At 41.8% G+C, this 22080-nt stretch overlaps 1 protein-coding gene and 1 pseudogene across 1 annotated transcript; one reads left to right on the top strand and one right to left on the bottom strand.

Moving 5' to 3' along the window:
* The first annotated feature begins 2914 nt into the window (after window positions 1–2914).
* On the top strand, window positions 2915–3258 carry LOC122110653 (annotated as a pseudogene).
* A 14782-nt stretch (window positions 3259–18040) lies between these two features.
* On the bottom strand, window positions 18041–18952 carry LOC122110594 (vomeronasal type-1 receptor 1-like). The gene has a single exon (XM_042683175.1). It carries the CDS (start codon window positions 18950–18952, stop codon window positions 18041–18043), a length of 912 nt encoding a protein of 303 aa, XP_042539109.1.
* Between the last annotated feature and the right edge of the window lie 3128 nt (window positions 18953–22080).

The following is a 22080-nucleotide window of genomic DNA, read 5'->3' as shown; positions in this document are numbered from 1 at the left end:
TTGTGTGGAATCCTAGTGGATAACACAACCAAGTTGTTGGCAATGACCAGATGGCTGAGGATGGGGTCTGTGGGCCTCACCTTCTGTCTAGTTAAGAGGATATAGCTGTAAAAACAAAGGAGACAGTATTTCCCCAGGATCCCAGCTGCAGTCTGAGTGAGGAAGGCAATCCTCATTTCCATGTTGGCTTGAGTCATCTCTTTCATATCTAGGAAATAATTGATTCTATTGAGGAACTAAAGAATATGAAAACAAGCAAATGACTAAAACATGCTAGCTAGCCAGGCTCTGTTGACTCTTGTCTGTTATCCTAGCTACTCAGGAGCTGAGGTCTGAAGATCAAGGTTCCATGTCTGAGGAATGTGGTCCCAAGTCACCAAAGCAGAAAGGGTTGTGATACTGTTATCTTCAATTAACTACTGAAAACCAGAAATTGTGTTGTGCCTCAAAGTGGTCAATGAGCAGCCTTGTCCAAAAGAGCTCACACAATTATGGCATCAAAAAAAAACAATAATAAAATCAATAATAAAAATGCTTTCCCAACCAGAATCCAGTAAGTGTAGCAACTCAGGACATTGAGATCTGATGATCAAGGTTCATAGTCAGCCCAGTGAAGAGGTCTGTGAGACTCTGGTCTGCATTTCAAGTAAGGACACTATGAATAACTGGTGCCATCTTAGCCATGTGGTGGATGATAGAGAATTAAGTTTAACTGGCACCATCTTGTCTTCATGGTGCAGGAGGATGAAGTCCCATACCAAGGTGATGGTCTTCTCTGAATTCCTAGAGGCAGGGGCTGGACTTAGTAAGTTATTAGACCTGTCAGTCCTGTGCCTTGAACTCATAAGACTCTGTTGCTCCCTGTGAACCTGTTCCCTGACCATGACACTATTTAAGCCCAGACCAGATCGGGCACTATTACTACATGCCTCCTGCCTCCTGGCTGTCCTACGGTCACTATGGCATCCCACTTTAGCTCTCTATTAGAGTTAAGCTTGTTTGTTGGTATTGTTCTTCTGCTCTTCCTTTCCTTCCTGTACCCAGGGCTCAGTTTTTTGGCAGTGCTCACTGAATTCAACAGGCCCCAGTTCTTTGAGATAGGAGTCCAGCTGCAGTCACTGGCTCTACAATAAAAACTCCCAATTCGACTTCTCAAAATTTGGCTTATTTGTTTCTTGCAGCTGAGTTCCCATAAAACACCTTAAACTACCCAAAAACCAGAAGTGGAGCCAGGATTCAAGTAGTAGAATGTTAGCTAGCATTGAGCACAAACAAGCTCAGGGACAGCACCAAGGCGATGGTTCAAAACTCATAACCAACAAGAACAAGAAAATAATTCCACGAAATGTTATTTGAATTAAGAGCATGATTAGTGATATTCACAAGACTTGATAGAATGGTGAGACATCAGGCAACATCGTGCCTATAAAGAACATTATGTGTTTTGTCTTTTTCTTTTTTGTCAGCAGTGGAGCCTGGCTGTTGTTCCTGAGCTCTCTTGTTAAACAGTAGCACTCTCCCACTTTGACTCACAGCTCCATTTCTGGTTTTCTGCTGGTGAATTGGAGATAAGAATCTCATGGAGTTTCCTGGCCTGGCTGGCTTTGAAACAGGATCCTCAGATCTCAGTCTCCTGAACAGCTAGGGTTACAGGTGTGAGTCTGACAGGGCACATTATTTCTTATAATAATGGACATTATTTCAGATAAAAATAGTTAAAATTTTGTCAAACAATACATAAGTATAAGAAATTTGGAAAGAAAAAGACCATGTCTTAATGTATCCACATAAGAATTAAATAAAAAGATACATAAAGTAGACTGAGAATAAAACACAAATATTGCACAAACTTCAATTTGTAAATAATACATCTTGTTACTTTATTAGTGAAAAAATATAGTCTGAATTTATTCTAGCATTAAAAAAAAAAGAAATCAAAACAATCATGTGCTGCTGGCTGATGCCAGTAATGCTAGCCACTCAGGAAGATGAGTGAGAGCTGAGGATTACAGTTTGAAACCAGGCTGTGAAGACAAATCAACAAGATTTTTATTTTTATTTGGTTGTGGGGCTTGAACTCTGGGCCCAGGAGCTATCCCTCACCTCTTCAGCTCAAGGCAAACACTCTACCACTTGAGCCACAGCGCCAGTTCTGGTTTGCTGTTGATATATTGGAGATGAGAGTTTCATAACCTTTTCTTCTCTGGCTTGCTTTGAACTATGATCCTCAGATCTCAGCCTTCTGAGTAGCTAGCATAGCAGGCATGAGCCACCAGTGCCTGGATCTACAGGAATTTTTAACTACAATAACCACCCAAAGCCAGAAATGGAAGTGTGTCTCAAGTGATAGAACAGCAGCCTTAAGTGAAAAACTGAGCAAGAGATGGAGGCAATTAGTTTAAAGGTTTCAACTGGACATCTCAAAGCGCTGTGGTGTTTGAAAGCTCCAGGCTCTTCAGTGACTCATGGACAACTAGGACTCTCAATCTTTCTTCTCCTAAACAATTCTCAAGGATGCATTAAAACATATATTAAGTGGCTCCTACTCATGTGCATAGATGCATTTGCCCATGAAATAGTGTTTCTGATTAAAAGTTTTCATTTGGAAAAGAATCTCCTAAGCTAGGCACTCATCCCTGTAATCCTAGTAACTCAGAAGATTGAGACCTGTAGATCAAAGTTTGAAACCAATATTGGAGCACTAGGTGTCCAGGCTGCAATGTCCAGGAAATACTTATTTTCTAATAACTACCAGGAACATTGAAGTGGCACATTGTCTCAAATGTTCGAGCACTAGGCTTGAGCAAATCGCTCAGGGAGAGAGCCCAGACCCTGAGTACAAGCCCCATGACTGACAAACTAATAAAAATTGAAAAGAACATCCTAGGGTCTGGGTGAAGGCATGGCTGGCATCATGTCCGGCCACAACAGTGGCAAGAAGAAACCCCTGAAGAGCCCAAGAAGCAGGCCAAACAGATGGATGAGGAAGACAAGGCCTTCAAGCAGAAACAGAAAGAGGAGCAGAAGAAACTCGAGGAACTGAAAGCAAAGGCTGCGGGGAAGGGACCCCTTGCCACAGGTGGAATTAAGAAATCTGGCCCAAAGTAAGCTGTTCCTTGTCCCTGAGATGATGATGACCCTTGATTCCATTCCCATTCAACATCTGGATTTCCTGTCACCTATAGGTAGAATGAAGTTTTGTCTAGGATTCTGAACATTAAGAACAACCTTTAAAAAAATCCTACAGTTGCTCAATCTCTAGTTTGTCAGCCATTGTTTCAGCCATTGCTACCTCAGCTGTAAATTTCAAGTAAACCCAGCCTAGGATCCTGCCAGAATCTGCTCTTTGTTTACTCTTGCATCCTGTGTCATCTTGAAAGCAAACCAATGCATTTGAAAGGCAAAAAGTAAAAATTAACAAAATAAAAAGAGTATCCTTAAATAATATGAGTACAAGAACAATGAGAGTGAAGACAGAGGGAGAGGGAACAAATTGAGGAAATTGCTTGGAATGGGAATGACAAGCCAAGGCATTAAAATTAATGTGAACAGGCCTCTTACATTCATATTATAAATTGTCGTGTTACCGATTATTCCTCGGCAAATCTCTTCCAATGTATATCTTCAAATAATATGTGATTAGTTTAAATGAAAGTGTAAATCACGTTGAGACATTACTCATGACAAAACGTATACAGAGGCATGCTAGATCATTTCAGCAGAGAATGCTGTAACCTTAAGCCCACAAAGCTGTGTTGTCTCCAAGATACAAAGGGATGTGGAGCTGCATCAAGATTGCTAACCGAGGCAGGAGAGAGGCCTGTGACTTTCACCCAACCTTTTATCCTAAAAAACAAGGCATGTGCCTCATTCTAACCCCAAGCAACACACACATTTTACAGAGAAGTTACTTCTGCATTTTCTTGATGAGTTACATTAACTACTGTCATTTACCTGAGAAGAATAGCTGCTTACCCAGTAGGAATTGGCTGTCCGGACAGAGGAGCAGAGGCAGTGCTCACAGCATGTGTGCTCAGGCACAGAGCCCCAAGAAAAAGGCTCAGGACTGAATGGTCTCATTTCCTCTGTGGATGTGCTCAGCATGTCACCTAGAAGTGTGATGACACTGTGTGCATTGGGAAAATAGTTTCCTTGTGACAAACACTGAAGAATTGTAGATACTGATGAGCACCAGTGAACTTCCACAACCATTCCCAACATATATGACCTTGGGGTTAGGGAAGTACAGGGAATATGGGGAAACTTTTGGAAATGTCTCATTAAAAGTGAGTATAGAAAAAGGAAATCTATTATGCAAGCGTGTGACACTATGAATCACAGGATTTTTCCCTGTTTGTCTACAAGATACAAGACTTTTCCATAGCGAAGCACCATGATTTGTTTTTAATTTTTTATTGTGAAAATGAGCACCATGATTTTTAGAAAATCCACGCATCTGTGGCTGATGCCTTTAATCCTAGTTACTCAGGAGTCTGAGATCTGAGGATTACAGTTCAAAGGCAGCATAGGCAGAAAAACAGATGAAACTTTTAGCTCCAATAAACCACTCAGAAAAACCTGGAAGTTGTGCTGTATCTCAAGTGGTAGAGCACTACCTTGAAAAAAAAAACACCCTCAGGCAGTGCCCAAGCCCTGATTTCCAGCCTTAATATGTGTAAAAATATATCCATTACCTTCCTCATGTAACTGTAACCCCTCTATACAGAATTTTTACAATAAAAAAGTATTTAAAAAAGCTATATCTCAAATTAAAGTGCTATGTCCTTATCAATATTCAAATAATGAAGACTCAAAGTTTTACAGTTGTGTTTTTCATGTTTACCCAGTGTCTTCATAGGTACCTTCATAGGCTCTTCATATGCTCACTTATTCCAGCCATTTTGACATTCTGAGATACAGAGAATATAGACATGTCCTCCTCTGAATCCAGCATGAACATAACGCCTAAAACTAAGGGGCACCCATCAATTTAGCTAGAAACCAGGATGGTGCTGAGAAGGAAGTGTATAACTTATATCCTGTCATTACAAAAGGAAAGAACAAAAAGTCTTCACCTGTCATCACTCCTTACAGAGCAATAAAATAACAGCAAAGTAAACACAATATGGAAACAAGAAGAGTATATCTATGAATGCAAGATGAAGACAGACCAATTGAAATAAAAATCTGTGAAACCAAATGTTGGATATTTGAAAAAAGCCAAGGAAATGGACAAAAATTTTGCTTAGATTGGTAACGCTTAAACCAGAAGACTCACCTGTGAAAATGAGAACGAGAGCCAGGAAACGTGGCTCAGGCCTATGATCCTAGCTCCTCCGGGGGCTGAGATTAGGAGCTCACAGTTTAAAACCAGAACAAGCACAAAGTCCACAAGGCTCCATCTCCAAAATAGCCTACAAGCTTGGCACCGGTGGCTCATGTCTGTAATGTTAGCAGCACAGGAGGCTGAGTTTTGAGGGTCAGTGTTTGAAGCCAGCCCAGGCAGAAAAGCCTGTGAGACTCTCATCTCATCTCCAATTAACTACCAACAAAGCTGAAAGTAAAGCTGATGCTTAGATGGTAGAGAGCTAGCCTTGAGCAGAAAAGCTCAGGCACAACACCCAAGCCCCAAGTGCAAACCCAGGATTGACACATAAACAAAAACAACAAAAACCTGGTCTGGAGGCATGGATTAAGTGGTAGAGTACAAGTTGAGTGAACAAGTTTATCAAGCATAGGGCTTGAACTCAAGTCCTGGACAATGAGAGAAGACACCGAGAGAAAATGGATTCTAACAATTACAAATGACATAGACTAGATGAAAAGCATTCAATTTTCCAGGAACGCTACTCTTGTCATAACAGACTGAAGAAGGATGGGTGCTGATGTCTGTACTCCTAGCTACTCATAAGGCTGAGATACGAGAATCGCAGTTTGAAGTCAGCCCTGACATGAATGTCTGTGACACTCTTCTCTCCAAGAAACAATTCAGAAAACGCCGGAGGTGGCAATGTGGCTCAATTGGTAGAGGGTGAGCCTTGAGCCATGGAAGCTCAGGGACAGCATCCAGGCCCTGAGTTCAAGCCCCAGGAAAAGAAACAGTGACTCAAGAAATAGTAGTAACTGTGAATATAGCAAGAAAAAGAGAGATTGCATCTCTAGTACAAAGCCACCCAACACAGAAAAACACACAGATACACACACACACACACACACACACACACACACACACACAGAGTTTATTGACCTACATTTGCATCACCAAAATTAAAGGATGTATATTTTAGGAGCAGTTTTTACTAATATAATAGTTAATAATTGTGAATTTTTTGTCAAATGCATATTACATTTTCATTGAACATCGACTAAATCAGCTTTAGTATGATTGCTGATATTGTGCAATAGGTTAGGCCTCACATTGAGTTTGTCTTACTTCTAGGACAAAGATGGAATTCTGGGCTGGTCCTGCATTACATTTAGGAGCCAGCATTGACACACGTTTACTGCTTAACCTGCTACCATGTCTCCTGGTCCAAGTTAAACATGGTGGATGTCTTCAGATTTCTGAAATGCCGGTGATCCATAGGAGAGACCTTTCTAGATTATTCCTCTTACCTGAAGATGTTGGATCTAAGTATGTTTGAAGTTAAGGTTTTCAGGTATCCAAATGAAAAAGCAACATCTAGTAACACTATGTTTTTTGCTAAATATTGAACTTTATTTCCAAGTTTATTATTTCCAAACATTACAATTGTGCTACACAGTTTATTACGTAATGAAAAAAAATTAAGTATAATTCCTTTATAGTAGGCAGGAAAGATTCATCTTGATACCTCTATTACTCCTAAGAAGACAGCAATTGTGCCTTTCCTTATTCTTCATTTGCTTACTGAACTGATAGCAAAATATCATTAGGAATCTTTAACTGCATTGAAATTTTCATTTATCTTTATTTTATTGTGGTCCTAAAAACAAACTCAGGGTCTCATGCAGCCAAGTGCTTCACCACTGAAATACTCCCCTGGCTGTTCTTTATCAGTTTCACACAGATTCTTACAAAATACCTTTTATTATATAATCATTAAATAATGATTAAAAACAAAAATTTCTGCCAGGTACTGGTGGCACACACCTATTTTCCTAGCTACTCAGGAGGTTGAGATCTGAGGATTGGGCTTCAAAGTAAATCCAGGCAAGAATGCTTTAGAGACTCTTATCTCCAATAAACCAACAGAAAAACAGAAGTAGAGCTGTGGCTCAATATGGTAGAATATTAGTCTTGAGCAAAAGAGCCCAGGGATAGCACCCAGGTCCTAAGTTCAAGCCCCATCAATGGCATAATAATAATAATGATAATAATAGTAATAGTAATAATAATAAAAGTAATAATAATAGTAATAATTTAATGAAAAACTGATCCAACATGTATGCAGTGGATCATATCTGTAAGGTTGGATCAGGATGATTCAGTTTCAAGGCCAGCCCAGATAAACACTTCATAAGATTACATCTCAATTGCTAGCTGGGTGTGGTGGTGTACACTTGTCATTCCACCCATGTGGGAGGCTGAGATTGTGATGGTTGCAGTTATAGGTAAACTTGGGTGAAATATTGATAAGATTCCATCTCAACAAAGAAGCCTCAATATCTTGGTTCACTTTGTGATCCCAGGTACTTCAGGAAACACATAATAGGGTACAAAGCAAGCCTATATCTAAAAAATAACTAGACTGAGAAAGAACTAGACCATGTCTCCAGCAATCAATCCCCTACCCTAGCAGTGCAGGGCACAGAGTATGAACCCCAGTGATGCCAAAATAAATTATGATCCAATTGTAAGACCCGATGTAAGGTATGGTTTCACCAAATTAGGAAAATCATTTTTAGTGCAGAAATATAACACCCAAGTGACACTGCTGTCTCTGCTGATGAGCTCAAAGGGGCTCAGAACTGAGAAACACATATCCAGGAAGACAGCCGTGTCGATGAGCCACGGGACTGGCTTCCTATATGAAATAAACCAAACAGTGAAAATGGCAGAGAAGCAGTAGAAGGAGATGAACATGCTCACCAGGGTCAGGATGATGCACCTGGCCCTGGCCTTGTGGTCAGGTCTTCCGGAAGGAATGCGGCTGTGAATGTGCCGGACTGTCTACATGTGTCTGTGCAGAACAGGGAACATGGAGCCACTGGTTCACATCATGAAAACCAATCATATAACATCAATGGAAGAGAATAAGGCTACCTGTAATGAAGTTGTAAAGAGTTGTGGTGGGCCTGTGGTGCAGTATCTATAATGGATGTACAGTGACATTTTGTTTATGTCTTAGGCCAGTCACTTTCAGAGGGAAATACACACTTACCAGGAGCTGCAGATCCTGAAAAGGTAACAAGAGATACCAAAGCACTTGGGGAATCTAGCAGTGATCTTCCACCAAGCATTTCTAGCGCAAAGCTTTGAGACCTGGAAGCCACTCAGAAGGAAGGTGATATTTAGAGAAACCCCTCTGGCTACTCTGAGGAAATACACAACAACTTTACATCCAGCACCACCCTGAAAGTACTTCCATCCAAATCCTGCCATTGTCTGAGAGATTCCCCTGGATAAAGCAACCAAGATGTTGGCCAAGACCAAATGGTGGCAGATGGGGTCTGCGGGGCTCATCTTCTGTCCGTCCAGTGAGGAGGGTGTAGGTATAAAAGCAAAAAACAGAGGAGTTCCTCAGAATCCCAGCGTGCAGTCTGGGTGAGGAAGACAACCCCCATGTTGGCTTGAGTCTAGGAAAGAATTTATTTTATTGTGAGACAAAAAGTAGAATGAAAAGAAGCAAAGAACTATGACTATGCTAGCTAGCTGGACACTGGTGACTCACACCTTTAATCTTAGCTACTCAGGAGGATGAAATCTAAGTGTGATTCTGGATCTGAGAATTGTGGTTCGAAAAAGCCAGCCCAGGCAGGAAATTCCTATGACACTCTTACCCTCAACTAACCACTCAAAATCAGAACCAGTGCTTTGGCTGAAAGTGGTAGAGCAGTAGGCTTCACATTTCCCCCAAACCTTAGTTCAAGACCTTGGCAATAAAAAAAAAACAACTATCCTAGCAGGTACCAGTAATCCTAACAATGCAGGAAGCTGAGATCTGAGGATCACAGTTCAACGCCAGCCCACTCAGGAGGTCTGTGAGAGTCTCATCCCCATGAAATTAAGATACTGGGTCAACCTATTGCTAAAGTGGCCACTGGCACCATCTTGCCTTTGTGATAGAGGAAGGTGAATTCCCACACACATGTGATAAGGGCCTCAATTCCTCGAAGCAGTGGCAGGCACTTGGGCAATAGATATTTGACCTGTCAGTCCTGTGCCTTGAAGTTGACCTTTGAGCTCCTCATGACACTGCCCCATGACCCTGACCCTCTCTAGGCCTAGCTCATGCTCTATTATGCCATGCCTCCCTCCTCAACTCCCCTCCAGCCACCATGGCATCCTAATTCAGCTCTCCATAGGAGCTGTTCTGGTCTGTTGATGTTGTTTTTCAGCTCTGTTTCCTACTGTATGCCTCTTTTCTGAAGTTGTTAAGTGTAGTTGAGGGGCTGCAGGTCTTTGTGACAGAAGTCCACATGCATTAATCAGCTCTCCAATAAGACCCCTATTCAATCTCTCAAAATGTGGCTTCTCTGTTTTTCATGACTGAGTTCCCGTACTACACATTAAGCTACCAAAAAAGCCAGAAGTTGAGCCATATTGCAGTGGTAGCGCACTAGCTTTGAGCAAAAAGACTCACGCATAGTGGCCAGGCCCTGAGTTCAAGCCCCAGGACCAACAACAATAACAACAAAAGAATTCCATGAAATGTTATTTAAGATCATGTTAGTGATACAAACAAATACTTGATATAATGGTGTGACATCAACCAAGATCTTGCCTTTAAGGAACATTATTTCTTTTTTGTCAGTTTTGGTGCCTGGGTGCTGTTGCTGAGCTCTTATTTGCTCAAGCCTAGTGCTCTTCCACTTTGGGCCACAGCTCCTGGTTTTCTGATGGTGAGTTGGAGAGAAAAGTCTCAGGGACTTTCCTGCCCAGGCTGGATTCCAAGCAGGATCTTCAGATCTCAGCTGCCTGAGTAGCCAGGATTAGAGATGTGATTCCCACAAGGAACATTTTTTCTTATAACAAAGGAGATTATCTTGGGCTGTGAATGTGTCTTTGGGTTAGAGTGCTTGCCTTGCATACATGAAGGCCTGTGTTCAATTCCCCAGTACCCCATAAACAGAAAAAGTTAAAAGTTGTTGAGTGCTAGCCTTGAGCATAAAAAGGCTCCAGAACCATGCCCAGGCCCTAAGTTCAAGCCCGAGGACTTGGGGGGGAAAAGCAGTTTATCTTAGATTGTAGGAGAGCTTGTCAAACCCACTATCTTAGACTTTACTCTGAGCTTCTGTAACTCCAGTTTGCTTTGTGACTCCATCTTAAGGAAAGGACAGCAGCTCTACCTAGTTCCTTATGGTTTGACATTAAAGATATAGTTATCCCTTGTTCACTGTTTCCTGTACAGTCTCTAGGTAACGATCGTAGAGATAGTCATAGAAACCGGTCCTGTTGTCCTTGCTTGAAGCTTGCTTACAGCACTGACTAGTGTGTGTAACGTCCAACTTGGCTTGTACCTGTGGGAAAGAACCGTAAGGGACTCTTCACCCCTGACTGTGGAAGGAGGTGGGTTTTCAGCATTTTTTTTGTTCGTCATGAGGCTTGAACTCTGGGCCTGGGCGCTGTACCTCATCTGTACCACTTGAGCCACTTCTACTTTTGTAATGATTCAGAGGAGATGTCTCATGGACTTTCCTGCCTGAGCTGGCTTTGAACTGCGATCCTTAGACCTCAACCTCCTGAGCAGCTAGGCTTACAGAGGTGAGCCACCAGCTCCTAGATGGGTTTTCTGCTTTAAAAGGGGCCCAAGACCAGGCTTGAGACTGCACTGGGGAATCACATAGTCCTAGTGTGGTCGCTGGGTGGCTTAGAAAGACTTTCTATTGATTGTACTCTATGTCTGAAAGGTCTTTCCTGGTGGTCCTCCCCACAACAAGATAAAAACAGTGAAAACTTGGGAAAACAACACTTAATTATAAGAATGATGGAAAGATAATCACTATGTCTTAATGTATCCACATCACAAACAACAACAAAGGCATACTGTATATGAAAGATACACAGAAACTGCACAATCTTCAATTTGTTAATTTATTAGCAAAGAAGTATAGTTTGAATTTACTCTAGCAATTTCAAAAAAGAAATCCAAAGAAGCCAGGAGTCTGAGAGCTGAGGATTACAGTTTGAAGCCAGCCTGAGCACACAAATCCACAAGACATTTTATCAACAATTAACCCCCCAAAAGGCAGAAGTAGGAGTGTGTCTCAAATGATGGAAGTGCAGCCTTGAGTGAAAAACTAAGCAAGACACTGAGGCCCTGTTTTCAAGCCCTTACTCTGCACATCCCACATGGCTGTGGTTTCTGAATGTTCGGGGATCTTCAGTGACTCAGGGAGAAGAGCACTCTCCATCTCTCTGATCATAATCACTTCTCAAAGATGTAGAAAGGATGGGATTAATTGCTTTCTGCTCATTAGTTGCTTTCTACACATGAAATAGATTCATCTGACAAAGAACAACCTAATCTGTACATTGGAGGCCCATGGCTGTTACCTTAATGACTCTGGAGGCCAAGATGTCAGGACTGAGGTGCTGAGCCAGCCCAGGGAGGAAAGTAAAGACTCTTATCTCCAAATGACCACCAGGTAAAACTTGAAGTGATGCTCTCTAGCAAATGGTGGAACAATATCCCTAAGTGAAAAGCTTAGGGACAGCACCAGGCACTGAGGTAAAGTCTCACAGCTGACAAAAAATATTCCTAAGTAAGTTGAAGGGCAGTAAGAGACAAGACAGAGGAAAAGAGAACATTTTGATGAAATTGGCTGGAATGTGAATGACAAGCCAAATTATTTTTAATTAAAGTCAACTAGCTTCATACATTCATATCATAATTTTTCAGGCCACAATTTCTTCTTTTGCACAATCTCTTACAATGTCTATCATCAAATGATATACCATTGCTTTGAATGTAGGGAGAAATCACACTGAGACATTACTCATGACAAAAAGTACAGGGCTGTATTAGATCATTTCATCAGAGAATACTGTAGCCCTGAGCACACAAAACTGTGTGGTCTCCAGGATACGAAGGGATGTAGAGTTGCACCAAGACTGTTAACCAAGGCAAGAGAGAGACCTGTGACTCTCAATAAATACTTTTCCTAAAGTTCAAAACGTGTTCCTCATTTTAACCCCACACAGCATACTCATTTTACAGAGAAGTAACTTCTGCATTTCTTTGATGAGTCCCATTAACTACTGTCACTTGCCTGAGAAGCATAGCTGCTTACCCAGTAGGAATTAGCTGTCAGGACAGAGGAGCAGAGGCAGTGGTCACAGCATGTGTGTTCAGCCACAGAGCCCCAAGAAAAGGCTCAGGACTCCATCATCTCATCTCCTCTGTGGGTGTGCTTATTATTTCCCCTGGAAGTGTGGTGACAATGTGTGTGTGCAAAACAGAGCTTCTGTGTGACAAACATTGGAGAATTGTGGATACTGATGAGCACCACTGAACTTCTATGACCATTTCCAACAGATGTGATCCATGGCAAGGGAAGTCCAGGGAATATGGGGACACTTTTGAAGACTATCTCACTAGAAGTGAGTAGAGGAACAGGAAGTCTACTGTATAAAAGAGTGAAACTGAGCACATGGCTTTGGTGAATTTTAGGGTGATTTTTTTTTTTTTTTTGGTCCGGTCATGGGGCCTGAACTCTGGGCCTGGGCGGTGTCCCTCAGCTCTTCAGCTCAAGGCTAGCGCTCTACCACTTGAGCCACAGCGCCACTTCCAGCTTTTTTCTTTTTGCTTATGTGGTGCTGAGGAATCGAACCAAGAGCCTCTGGCATGCAAGGCAAGCGCTCTACCACTGAGTCACCTTCCCAGCCCTGATTTTTTTCTTTTTGTCTCCGAGATGTGCTTTCTTTATTTAGGGAAGGGGAAACAAAGGAGGAGGGAACAATGCTTGATAAGAAATGTACTCATTACCTTGCCCATGTAATTGTAACCCCTCTGCATGGTATTTTCACAATAAAAAATAAAGAAAGCCACTATGTTAAAAACTGAAAAGTAAAAGTGGTGGGCTCTGGGGTATTAAACTCATAATCCTAGCTATTCAGGAAGCTGAGATCTGAGGACTGAAGTTTGAAGCCTTCTCAGAAAAATAGCCCGAGACTCTTATCTCTAAAAACCTACTCAGTCAAGCTGGGTGTGGTTGCCTAGGCCTGTAATCCTAGCTACTCAGGAGGCTAAGATCTGAGGATCACAGTTCAAATCCAACCCGGGCAAGAAAGTCCATGGAACTATTATCTCCAATAAACCACTAGAAAACCGGAATTTGATCTTTGCTCAAGTGGTAGAGTCCTAGCATTGAGATGAAGAGCCCGGTTCCAGAGTTCAAGCCCCAGGACGGACAAAAGTGAAACAAAAGCTACTCAGACAAACCTGTAAGTACACTGTGGCTCAAGTGGCTGAACACTATCCATGAGCACAAAGAGACTCAGGACCAGTGCCCCAGGGGCTGATTTCAAGTTTCAGGACAGACTTGTGGGAAAAAAAGACAATATGGTTCCAATGTACCATTTGATGGTTAATGGTGCTTAAATTATCAAAGATCTGAGACATGTTCTACAACAGACTTAATGTTTCCACCTGATCTTCATAAACTTTCCACTTGCTCCCTTATTCCAGCCATTTTGACCTTTAGTGATAGAGAATATAGAAAACCTGAATGCCACTCTTCCTGTGAGCACAGCATGACCATATCGCCTAAATATAAGGTGCATCTATATATGAAAATAGAAACCATGTGTGTGTGGAGAGGGAAACTTTGTTCCTAACCTTACAAAAGGGAAAGACACAAAAGTCTCTACCTGTCACAATTACTTACAGATTAAGAAAATAATAGCAAGGTAAACACAATATGAAAGGAAAGAAGAGCACAACTGTGAATGTAATCTATAGAAAGAACAACAGAAAAGACTGAGCTGGGCAGCAGTCTCTCATGTCTGTAATCCTAGCTACTCAAGAGGCTGTCTGAGGATTGCAGTTCAAAGCCAGCCCAGGCAGGAAGTCTGTGAGACTCTTATCTCCAAGAAACCAACAGAAAACTGGAAATAGCATTTTGGCTCAGGTGGTAGAGTGCTCACCTTGAGTTGAAGAGTTCAGGGCAACGCCCAGGACCAGAGGTCTAGCCCCACCAATGACATAAAATATAAAAGAATGAAATGTTAGTGAAACCAAATGTTGGGTGCTTGAAAAGACCAAAAAATTGCACAAAACTTTTACTTAGATTGGCAAAGGAAAAGCCAGAAGATTCCAATTACTGAACCAGAAATGGAAGTGCACACATGCTTCCTGACCTGTGAAAATGCAAAACAGAACCAGGAAAGGTGGCTCAGGCCTACGGTCCTAGCTCCACAAGAGGCTGATTAGGAGGATCACAGGCTACAATCAGAACAAGCACAAAAGTCCACGTCTCCATCTCCAAAACAACCTACAAGCTGGGCACAGGTGGCTCATGTCTGTCATCTTAGATGCTCAGGACACTGAAGTCTTAGGATCAGTGTTTAAAGTCAGACCAGACAGATAAAACTGTGAGAGTCTTATTTCAAAATAACCACATAAAAGCTGTTGGTGAAGCTGAAATTAAAATGGGAAAGAGCTAGCATTGAGCACAAAAGCTCAGGGACAGCACCCAGGCCATGAGTTCAAATCTCTGGAATGGCACAACACAGAAGCTGAATAAAAACCCTTAGATATGTATTTTAATGTTTTTTTCTTTCATGCATTTGTTTCTAAGGCATTTATAAGATTATCTCTTTGTTGTTTTGTATGTCCCTCCCCCACAGTATAACACCTGTTTTCACTATATTTGATGTCAGTATAACTTGTGGAAGAGATGGGGAAAACAAGTCGTTTAAGGATACAGGTGGACCTGTTGGAACAATGAGAAGTACAAGTTGTCATGTCGAAAATGAGCTTTACAACATTGGTGGGGGGGGAGAGGGGGCAAGAAGATGGGGGGGAGGATTGGGGGGGAGGCTGGGAAGGGATGTGAAGGGTAAACAAAGGAGGAGGCTGCAATGCTTGATAAGAAACGTACGCATTATCCTGCCCATGTAATTGTAACCCCTCTGTACAGTATGTTCACAAAAAAAAATTAAATTAAATTAAAAAAAAATTCTGGGCTGGAATCATGGCTAAAGTGGTAGAAGACCAACAGAGCAAGCAATTTAAACAACCATAGGCTCTGAATTCAAGTACTGGTACCTGAAGGAAAAGAAAGAGAAAGAGAAATACAGACAGGCAGATGCACATGACTGTAGGACTGTGCATGTGTGCACCTGTGCATATGCACTCGTGCCCACACACACAAAATGGATTCTAATCATTACATATAGTTAGGAATGTTACAGTATCTAGGAACACTACTCCTGTCAAAATTGACTCAAGGAAGAAGACACTCTTGGCTAACGGCTATAATCCTAGCTACTAAGTTGGCTGAGATCTGAGGATCACTGTTGGAAGGCAGCCAGGAGAAGAAATACATAAGATTCTTATCTCCAACAAAGTACTCAGAAAAGACCACAAGTGGTGCTATGGTTCAAGTGGTAGAACACTAGCCTTGATCAAGCAGAACTCAGGGACAGCAGCCAGGACCTAAGTTCAAACCCCAAGACCAGAAAAAAAAGGAATAAAGAAAGAAAAATTAAACCAAGAAATAGCAGGAAATCTGAATAACTAAAGAAGAGGTTGCATGTGTAATATAAAGCCTCCCAACACAGACAGTACATCATATACTCACTCACACACTATCACACACAATTGTTTACCCATATTTGAATCACCACAAAGAAATATATTTTATTAACAGATGATAGTATTTTAATAAAAGTAAAATTTGGGAAACTGTCAAATGCAATATACATTTTACTTGAGCATTGACCAAGTCATCTTTAGGATGACTATTGATATTGTGTGTGAGGTTAGGCCTTACAGTGAGTCTGTCATACTTTCAGTACAAAGATGGAATTCTGGGCTGGTCTAGCAGTGACACAGGTTTAGTGCTTGACCTTACACCATGTCTCCTGCTGCAGGTCAAACATGGCAGATATTTTCAGATCTCTGACATAATTGTGATCCACAAGAGAGACCTATATAGGCGACTCTTCTTTCCCTGAAGATTCTGGATCTAAATGTGTTTGAAGGTAATATGTTTTCAGGTACCAATGTGAAAAAACAACAAGTAATAACACTTTGTTTTGTGCTAAATATTGAACTTTATTTCCAAGTTTAATTCTTCTACTCATCACATTTACTCAGCCTAATTCATGAGGTAATGTCGAAAAATGAAGTGTAATTCCTGCATAATAGGGTGAAAACGTTCATCTTTTGTTATCTCAGTAACTGTAACTTAGCAATTGTACCTTATACAATATTTGTTTAGTGAACTAACAATAAAAGATCAGTAGGCCATATTAACTACATTGAAATTTTCTATTACTTTGTGTTTTTTTGAGTTATTTTTTTATTGTGAAAATACTGTACAGACGGATTACAATTACATGGGCAAAATAATGAGTACATTTCTTATCAAGCCTTGTAGCCTCCTCCTTTGTTTCCCCTTCCCATTCCATCCTTCCCCCGCCCCCTCACCGAATTCCCCCTCCCCCACCAAAGTTGTAAAGTTCGTTTTCGACATGACATCTTGTACTTCTCATTGTTGCAACGGGACTTACTTTGTTTTATTTGAGTTTCAGGTAACAAATTTGGGGTCTTAGGTAGGCAGGAACTTCACCGTTGATGTACTCCCAAAGTCTTCTTTCAGTCAGTTTAACACAGATTCTTACAGAATACCTTCTGTTATATACTCATTTAATAATTTTAAAGATAAAATATATGCCAGGTGCTGGGGGCTTATGCCTGTAATCCCAGCTACTCAGGAGGCTGAGATCTGAGGATTGCAATTCAAAGCCAGCCTGGCAGGAAAGTCCATGACACTCCTCTCTCCCATAAACTACTCAGGAAAGGCTTGAAGTGGCATTGTGGATCAAAATGGTAGAGTGTTAGACTTGAGCAAAAGAGCTCTGTGACACTGTCCAAGCCCTGAGTTCAAGCCCCACAATAATAATAATAGTAAAAATGATCATTATAATTATTATTTTTATTATTATTGTTTAACTCAAAGATTGATCCAAGGTGGATACAGTGGCTCACACATGCAAGATTGACTCAGGAGGATTCAGATCCAAAGCCAGCCCAGGAAAACAGTTCACAAGATCTCCCCTCCAATACTAGCTGAGTGTGGTGGTGTACACTAGACATCCCAGCCATGTGTGAGGGTGAGATTGGGATGTTTACAGTGATAGGTCAGCCTTGGTAAAAACGATTCCCTAATATGCTATCTAAACAACAAAACCTCAGCATCTACATTCACATCTCTCATTCCAGGTACATCAGGAAACAAAAAATGAGTATTAAATTTCAGACTGACCTGGCTAAAAATCAAAGGTTTTGCTCAAAAAAGTAACCAGAGTGAGCTGGGAAGGTGGGTGAGTGGTAAAGTGATTGCCTGGCATACACGAGGTCCTGGGTTGGATTATTAGGCACCACATTACTAGAAAAAGCTGGAAGTGATGCTGTGGCTCAAGTGGTAGAACAATAGTCTTGAGCTGGCGAGCTGTGGGACAGCACCCAATCCCAGAGTTCAGGCCCAGGGACCAATCAAAATAAATAAATAACCAGAATGAAAAGGACTAGAGCAGGTGTCTAGTACTAGAGTCTATATTCTAACAGTGCAGAATACAGTGTGTAAATGCCACTGCTGCAAAAACAAAACTATGAACCAACGGGAAATGGAATGTAATCACTTCGTTTAAGTGAATCATGAAAATCTTTTATTCAGTGTAGGAATGAAACACCTGAGTGATACGAGTGTCACTGCTGATGAGCACAAATGGGCTCAGAAATGAGAAACATACACCGAGGAACGCAGATGTGTCCACCAGCCACAGGTCTGGTTTTGCATTTAAACCAACATAAAGAGTGAAAATAGCAGAGAGGCAGTAGAAGGAGACGAACATGCTCACCAGGGTAAGGATGGTCCATATGGCCCTGGCCTCGTGATCTTGTCTTCGGGAAGGAATGCCGCTGTGAATGTGACGGACCCTCTGCTTGTGTCTGTGCAGGACAAGGACCATGGAGGCACTGGCCCACATCATGAAAACTAAGCACATAACATCAATGGAAGTAAGTAAAATCATCTGTGACAATTGTACAAATGGTTTTGTTGTGGCTACTTCTGTGGAGCAGTATCTATAACGCATCTGCAGAGTAACATTTTGTTTGTGTTGTGGGCCAATCACTCTCAAAGGCACATAAACATTGACCAGCAGCTGCAGGACCCAGAAAAGGGAACCACAGAATTCAAAGCACTTGGGGAATCTAGTAGTGATCTTCCACCAAGCATTTTTAGTGCAAAGCTTTGAGACCTGGAAGCCACTCAGAAGGCAGGTGGTATTAAGAGAAACCCCTCTGGCTACTCTGTGGAAATACAAAAGAACTTTGCATGCGGAATCATCCAGGAAGTACTTCCATCCCAAACCTGCTACTGTCTGAGGTATCCCTTTGGATAAAATAACCAAGTTGTTGGCAAAGACCAGATGGCTGAGGATGAAGTCTGTGGGCCTCACATTCTGTCCAGTGAGGAGGGTGTAGTTGTAAAAACAAAGGAGACCGGAGTTTCCCAACACCCCTGCTGTAGTCTGAGTGAGGAAGGCAACCCCCAAGTGCATGTTGGCTTCGGTCATCTTTTTCATATCTAGGAAATCATGGATTTATTTATTTATTTGTTGGTTGGTTGGTTGGTTGGTTGGTTTATTTATTGTCGGTCATGGGGCTTCAACTCTGGGCCTGAGTGCTGTCCTTCATCTCTTCAGCTCAAGTCCAGCGCTCTACCACTTGAGCTACAGCACCACTTCTGTTTTTTCTGGTGGTTTATTGGAGATAAGAGTCTCACAGAGTTTTCTGCCCATGCTGGATTTGAACTGTGATTCTCAGATCTCAGCCTCCTGTGTAGCTAGGAGTACAGGTGTGAGCCACCAGCACCCGGCCTGATTTTATTTATGTATGTATGTATTTATTTATTTAATTGTGAAAATACCATACAGAAGGGTTACAATTACATGGGCAAGACAATGTGTACATTTCTTATCAAGCATTCTTGCCTCATCCTTTGTTGAAATTAAGGATTTTATTGTGACACAAAAAATAGCATGAAAAGTAAACAAATATGAACACGTTAGCAATGCCAGATGCATATGGATCACAGCTTAAAGCCAGTCCAGGCAGAAATGTCCCCATCAGACTCTGTGGCTCAGGCCGAAGCCCTATAAGTAACAGGGTAAAAGAATTCCAGGAAATATTATTTTAATTAATAGCATGATTAGTGATATACACCGATACTTGACAGAATGGTGAGACATCAACCAACATTTTGTTTATAAGGAATATTATTTCTTTTTACTTTTCCCATTTTTGTCAGTAGTAGGGCCTCACTGCTGTTCTTAAACTTGTTTTGCTCAAGGCTAATACTCTTCCACTTTGAGCCACAGGCAATTCTGGCTTTTTGGTGATGAATTGGGGATAATATCCTCATGGATTTTCTGCTGGGCTGGCTTTGAACTTGGATCCTCAGAATTCATCCTCCTGAATATCTGGAGTTACAGTCCTGAGCAACATTATTTCTTATGATAAAGCAGATGAAAACAGTTAAAATTTTGTAAAGCAACTCTTGGTTGTGAAAAGCACAATGTCTTAATTCATTCACACCAGCATCGAATAGCAGCAGAGACATATGGTAGACTGAGAAGGAAACACAAGCAGTGCACAAACTAAAGTGTATAAAAGAAACACCTAGTTAGTGTATCAACAAACAAGTATAATCTGAATTTACTCTAGCAATTCCAAATAATTAAGAAATCTAAGGAAGACAGATGCTGGTGGCAGATACCTATAATCCTAGCCACTTGGAGGCTGAGACATGAGAATTGCAGCTAAAAGCCAGCTTGGCCAGAAAATATCCCAGAGACTCTTATATCCAATACACTACTGAGAAACGGTCAGAAGAGGCACTGTGGCTGAAGTGATAGAGCATCATCATTGGCCAAAAGCAAGCTCAAGAATACTGCCTAGGCCCTGAGTTCAAGCCCCATGACTGACAAAAAGTAAAAAGTATGTACATAGTTGTGTTAGATCATCTCAGCAGAGAATGCTGTACCCCTTAGCACACAAAGCTGTGTGGTCTCCAGGATACGAAGGGATGTGGAGCTGCACCAAGATTGCTAACTGAGGCAGGAGACAGGCCTGTGACTCTCACCAAACATTTCTCCCAAAATACAAGAAATGTGCCTCATTCCAACCCTACACAGCACACACATTTTACAGAAAAGTTACTTCTGCATTTCCTTGATTAGTTCCATTTACTACTGTCACTTGCCTGAGAAGAATAGCTGCTAACCCAGTAGGAATTGGCTGTCAGGACAGAGAAGCAGAGGCAGTGCTCACAGATGTTTGCTTAGCCACAGAGCCCCAAGATAAAGGCTCAGGACTGCATGATCTCATCTTCTCTGTGGTTGTGCTCATCATGTCACCTGAAAGTGTGGTGACACTGTGTGCCAGGGGAACAGAAGTTCCCTATGACAAACACTGGAGAATTGTGCATACTGATGAGCACCACTGAATTTCCATGACCATTTTCCACAGATGTGGCAAGGGAAGACCTATGGCAAGGGAAGTCCAGGGAGTATGGGGAAACTTTTGAAGACGGTCTCATTAGAAGTGAGTAGAGGAACAGGGAACATCTATTTGGTGAATTTTAATGGAATTTTTTCTTTTGTATCCAACAAGCAATTTCTCTCTTAGGTAAAACATTACGTTAAAAATAAAACTGGGGTGTCTTTTCTCAGGCATGTGATCTCAGCAGCTCAGGAGGTTGAGATCTGAAGCTGCAGTTTGAAGCCAGCTCAGGCAAAAAAGTCTGTGAGGCTGACTTCTTCAATGAGCTGTGAGAACTCGTGGAGTAGAAGTCACACCCATTCTGACATCATTGTCCAGCTTCCAGACCACTAGGACCAGGCAATCAAAGTGCACCCTAGGAGGCGGGCCACTGGATATAAGGGGTCAGGGAGTTCCGTGGCAGGGATAGAGAGAGAAGGAAGACCCCCAAGGGACATGCGAGAGAAAGTCACCACTCTGGGCCCCAAACCTGAGGAGGCCTGGGACAGCCTGAGGAGGAGAACAGCAGACCAAACGCAGGCCAGTAGAGAGGCCCAGGAAGAGAGGCCCATGGAGGGCCGAGAGGTCTGGGGCAAGGCCTGTGAAGAACCAAGAGGCCCCAGACAGCATCATATCCCTCATCACAAAACCAGGCAGAGACTCATCAAAGAAAGAGAAATATAGACCCATTTCTTTGATGGACATTTGTTGGGAGCTGACAGTAAAGCTCAACAATAAAGGTCATCTTGACCCTGGTGCTTACTTGAAGGCACGTACAAAAAACTGGCTTACTTTAAAAACACCAGGTGCCCGGGATTGTTTTGCTATGCTTTCAGAGTCTGTTTTACATTTAACCAGTTGATCTTGTCTTGTTTTTATTGCACTCTGTTTTAAGTAAACCTAAACTTTCCTTGTTTTTCTGGACTATAGTAACTTTATGCTACGTCTTGACTTCTAACAGTATATATTAGGGAAAGTTAAAAACAAACGGTGCTGAAGTCTTGAGCTGCAGACCTCTGACTCCATCTTTTGTCTTGTGTCCTTAAATCAGGATTCTTGCCCCTTAAATCAGGATTCCCTTTCTTTGCCAGCAGGCTCCAGCAAACATTGATGCAAAACTTCTGAACAAAATTTTGGCCAATTGACTCCAACAATTCATCCA

This window comes from Dipodomys spectabilis, unplaced genomic scaffold, assembly GCF_019054845.1.
Source record: "Dipodomys spectabilis isolate Male_0828 unplaced genomic scaffold, ASM1905484v1 ptg000080l, whole genome shotgun sequence".
In the NCBI taxonomy this organism is placed as follows: domain Eukaryota; kingdom Metazoa; phylum Chordata; class Mammalia; order Rodentia; family Heteromyidae; genus Dipodomys; species Dipodomys spectabilis.
The sequence above is the reverse complement of the archived record's forward strand: the minus strand, read 5'-3'. Positions and strand labels throughout refer to the sequence as shown.

Bases quoted from the DNA above. Each gene is read 5' to 3' on its own strand.
- LOC122110594 (XM_042683175.1), bottom strand. From the start codon at position 18,952: ATGACCGAAGCCAACATGCACTTGGGGGTTGCCTTCCTCACTCAGACT.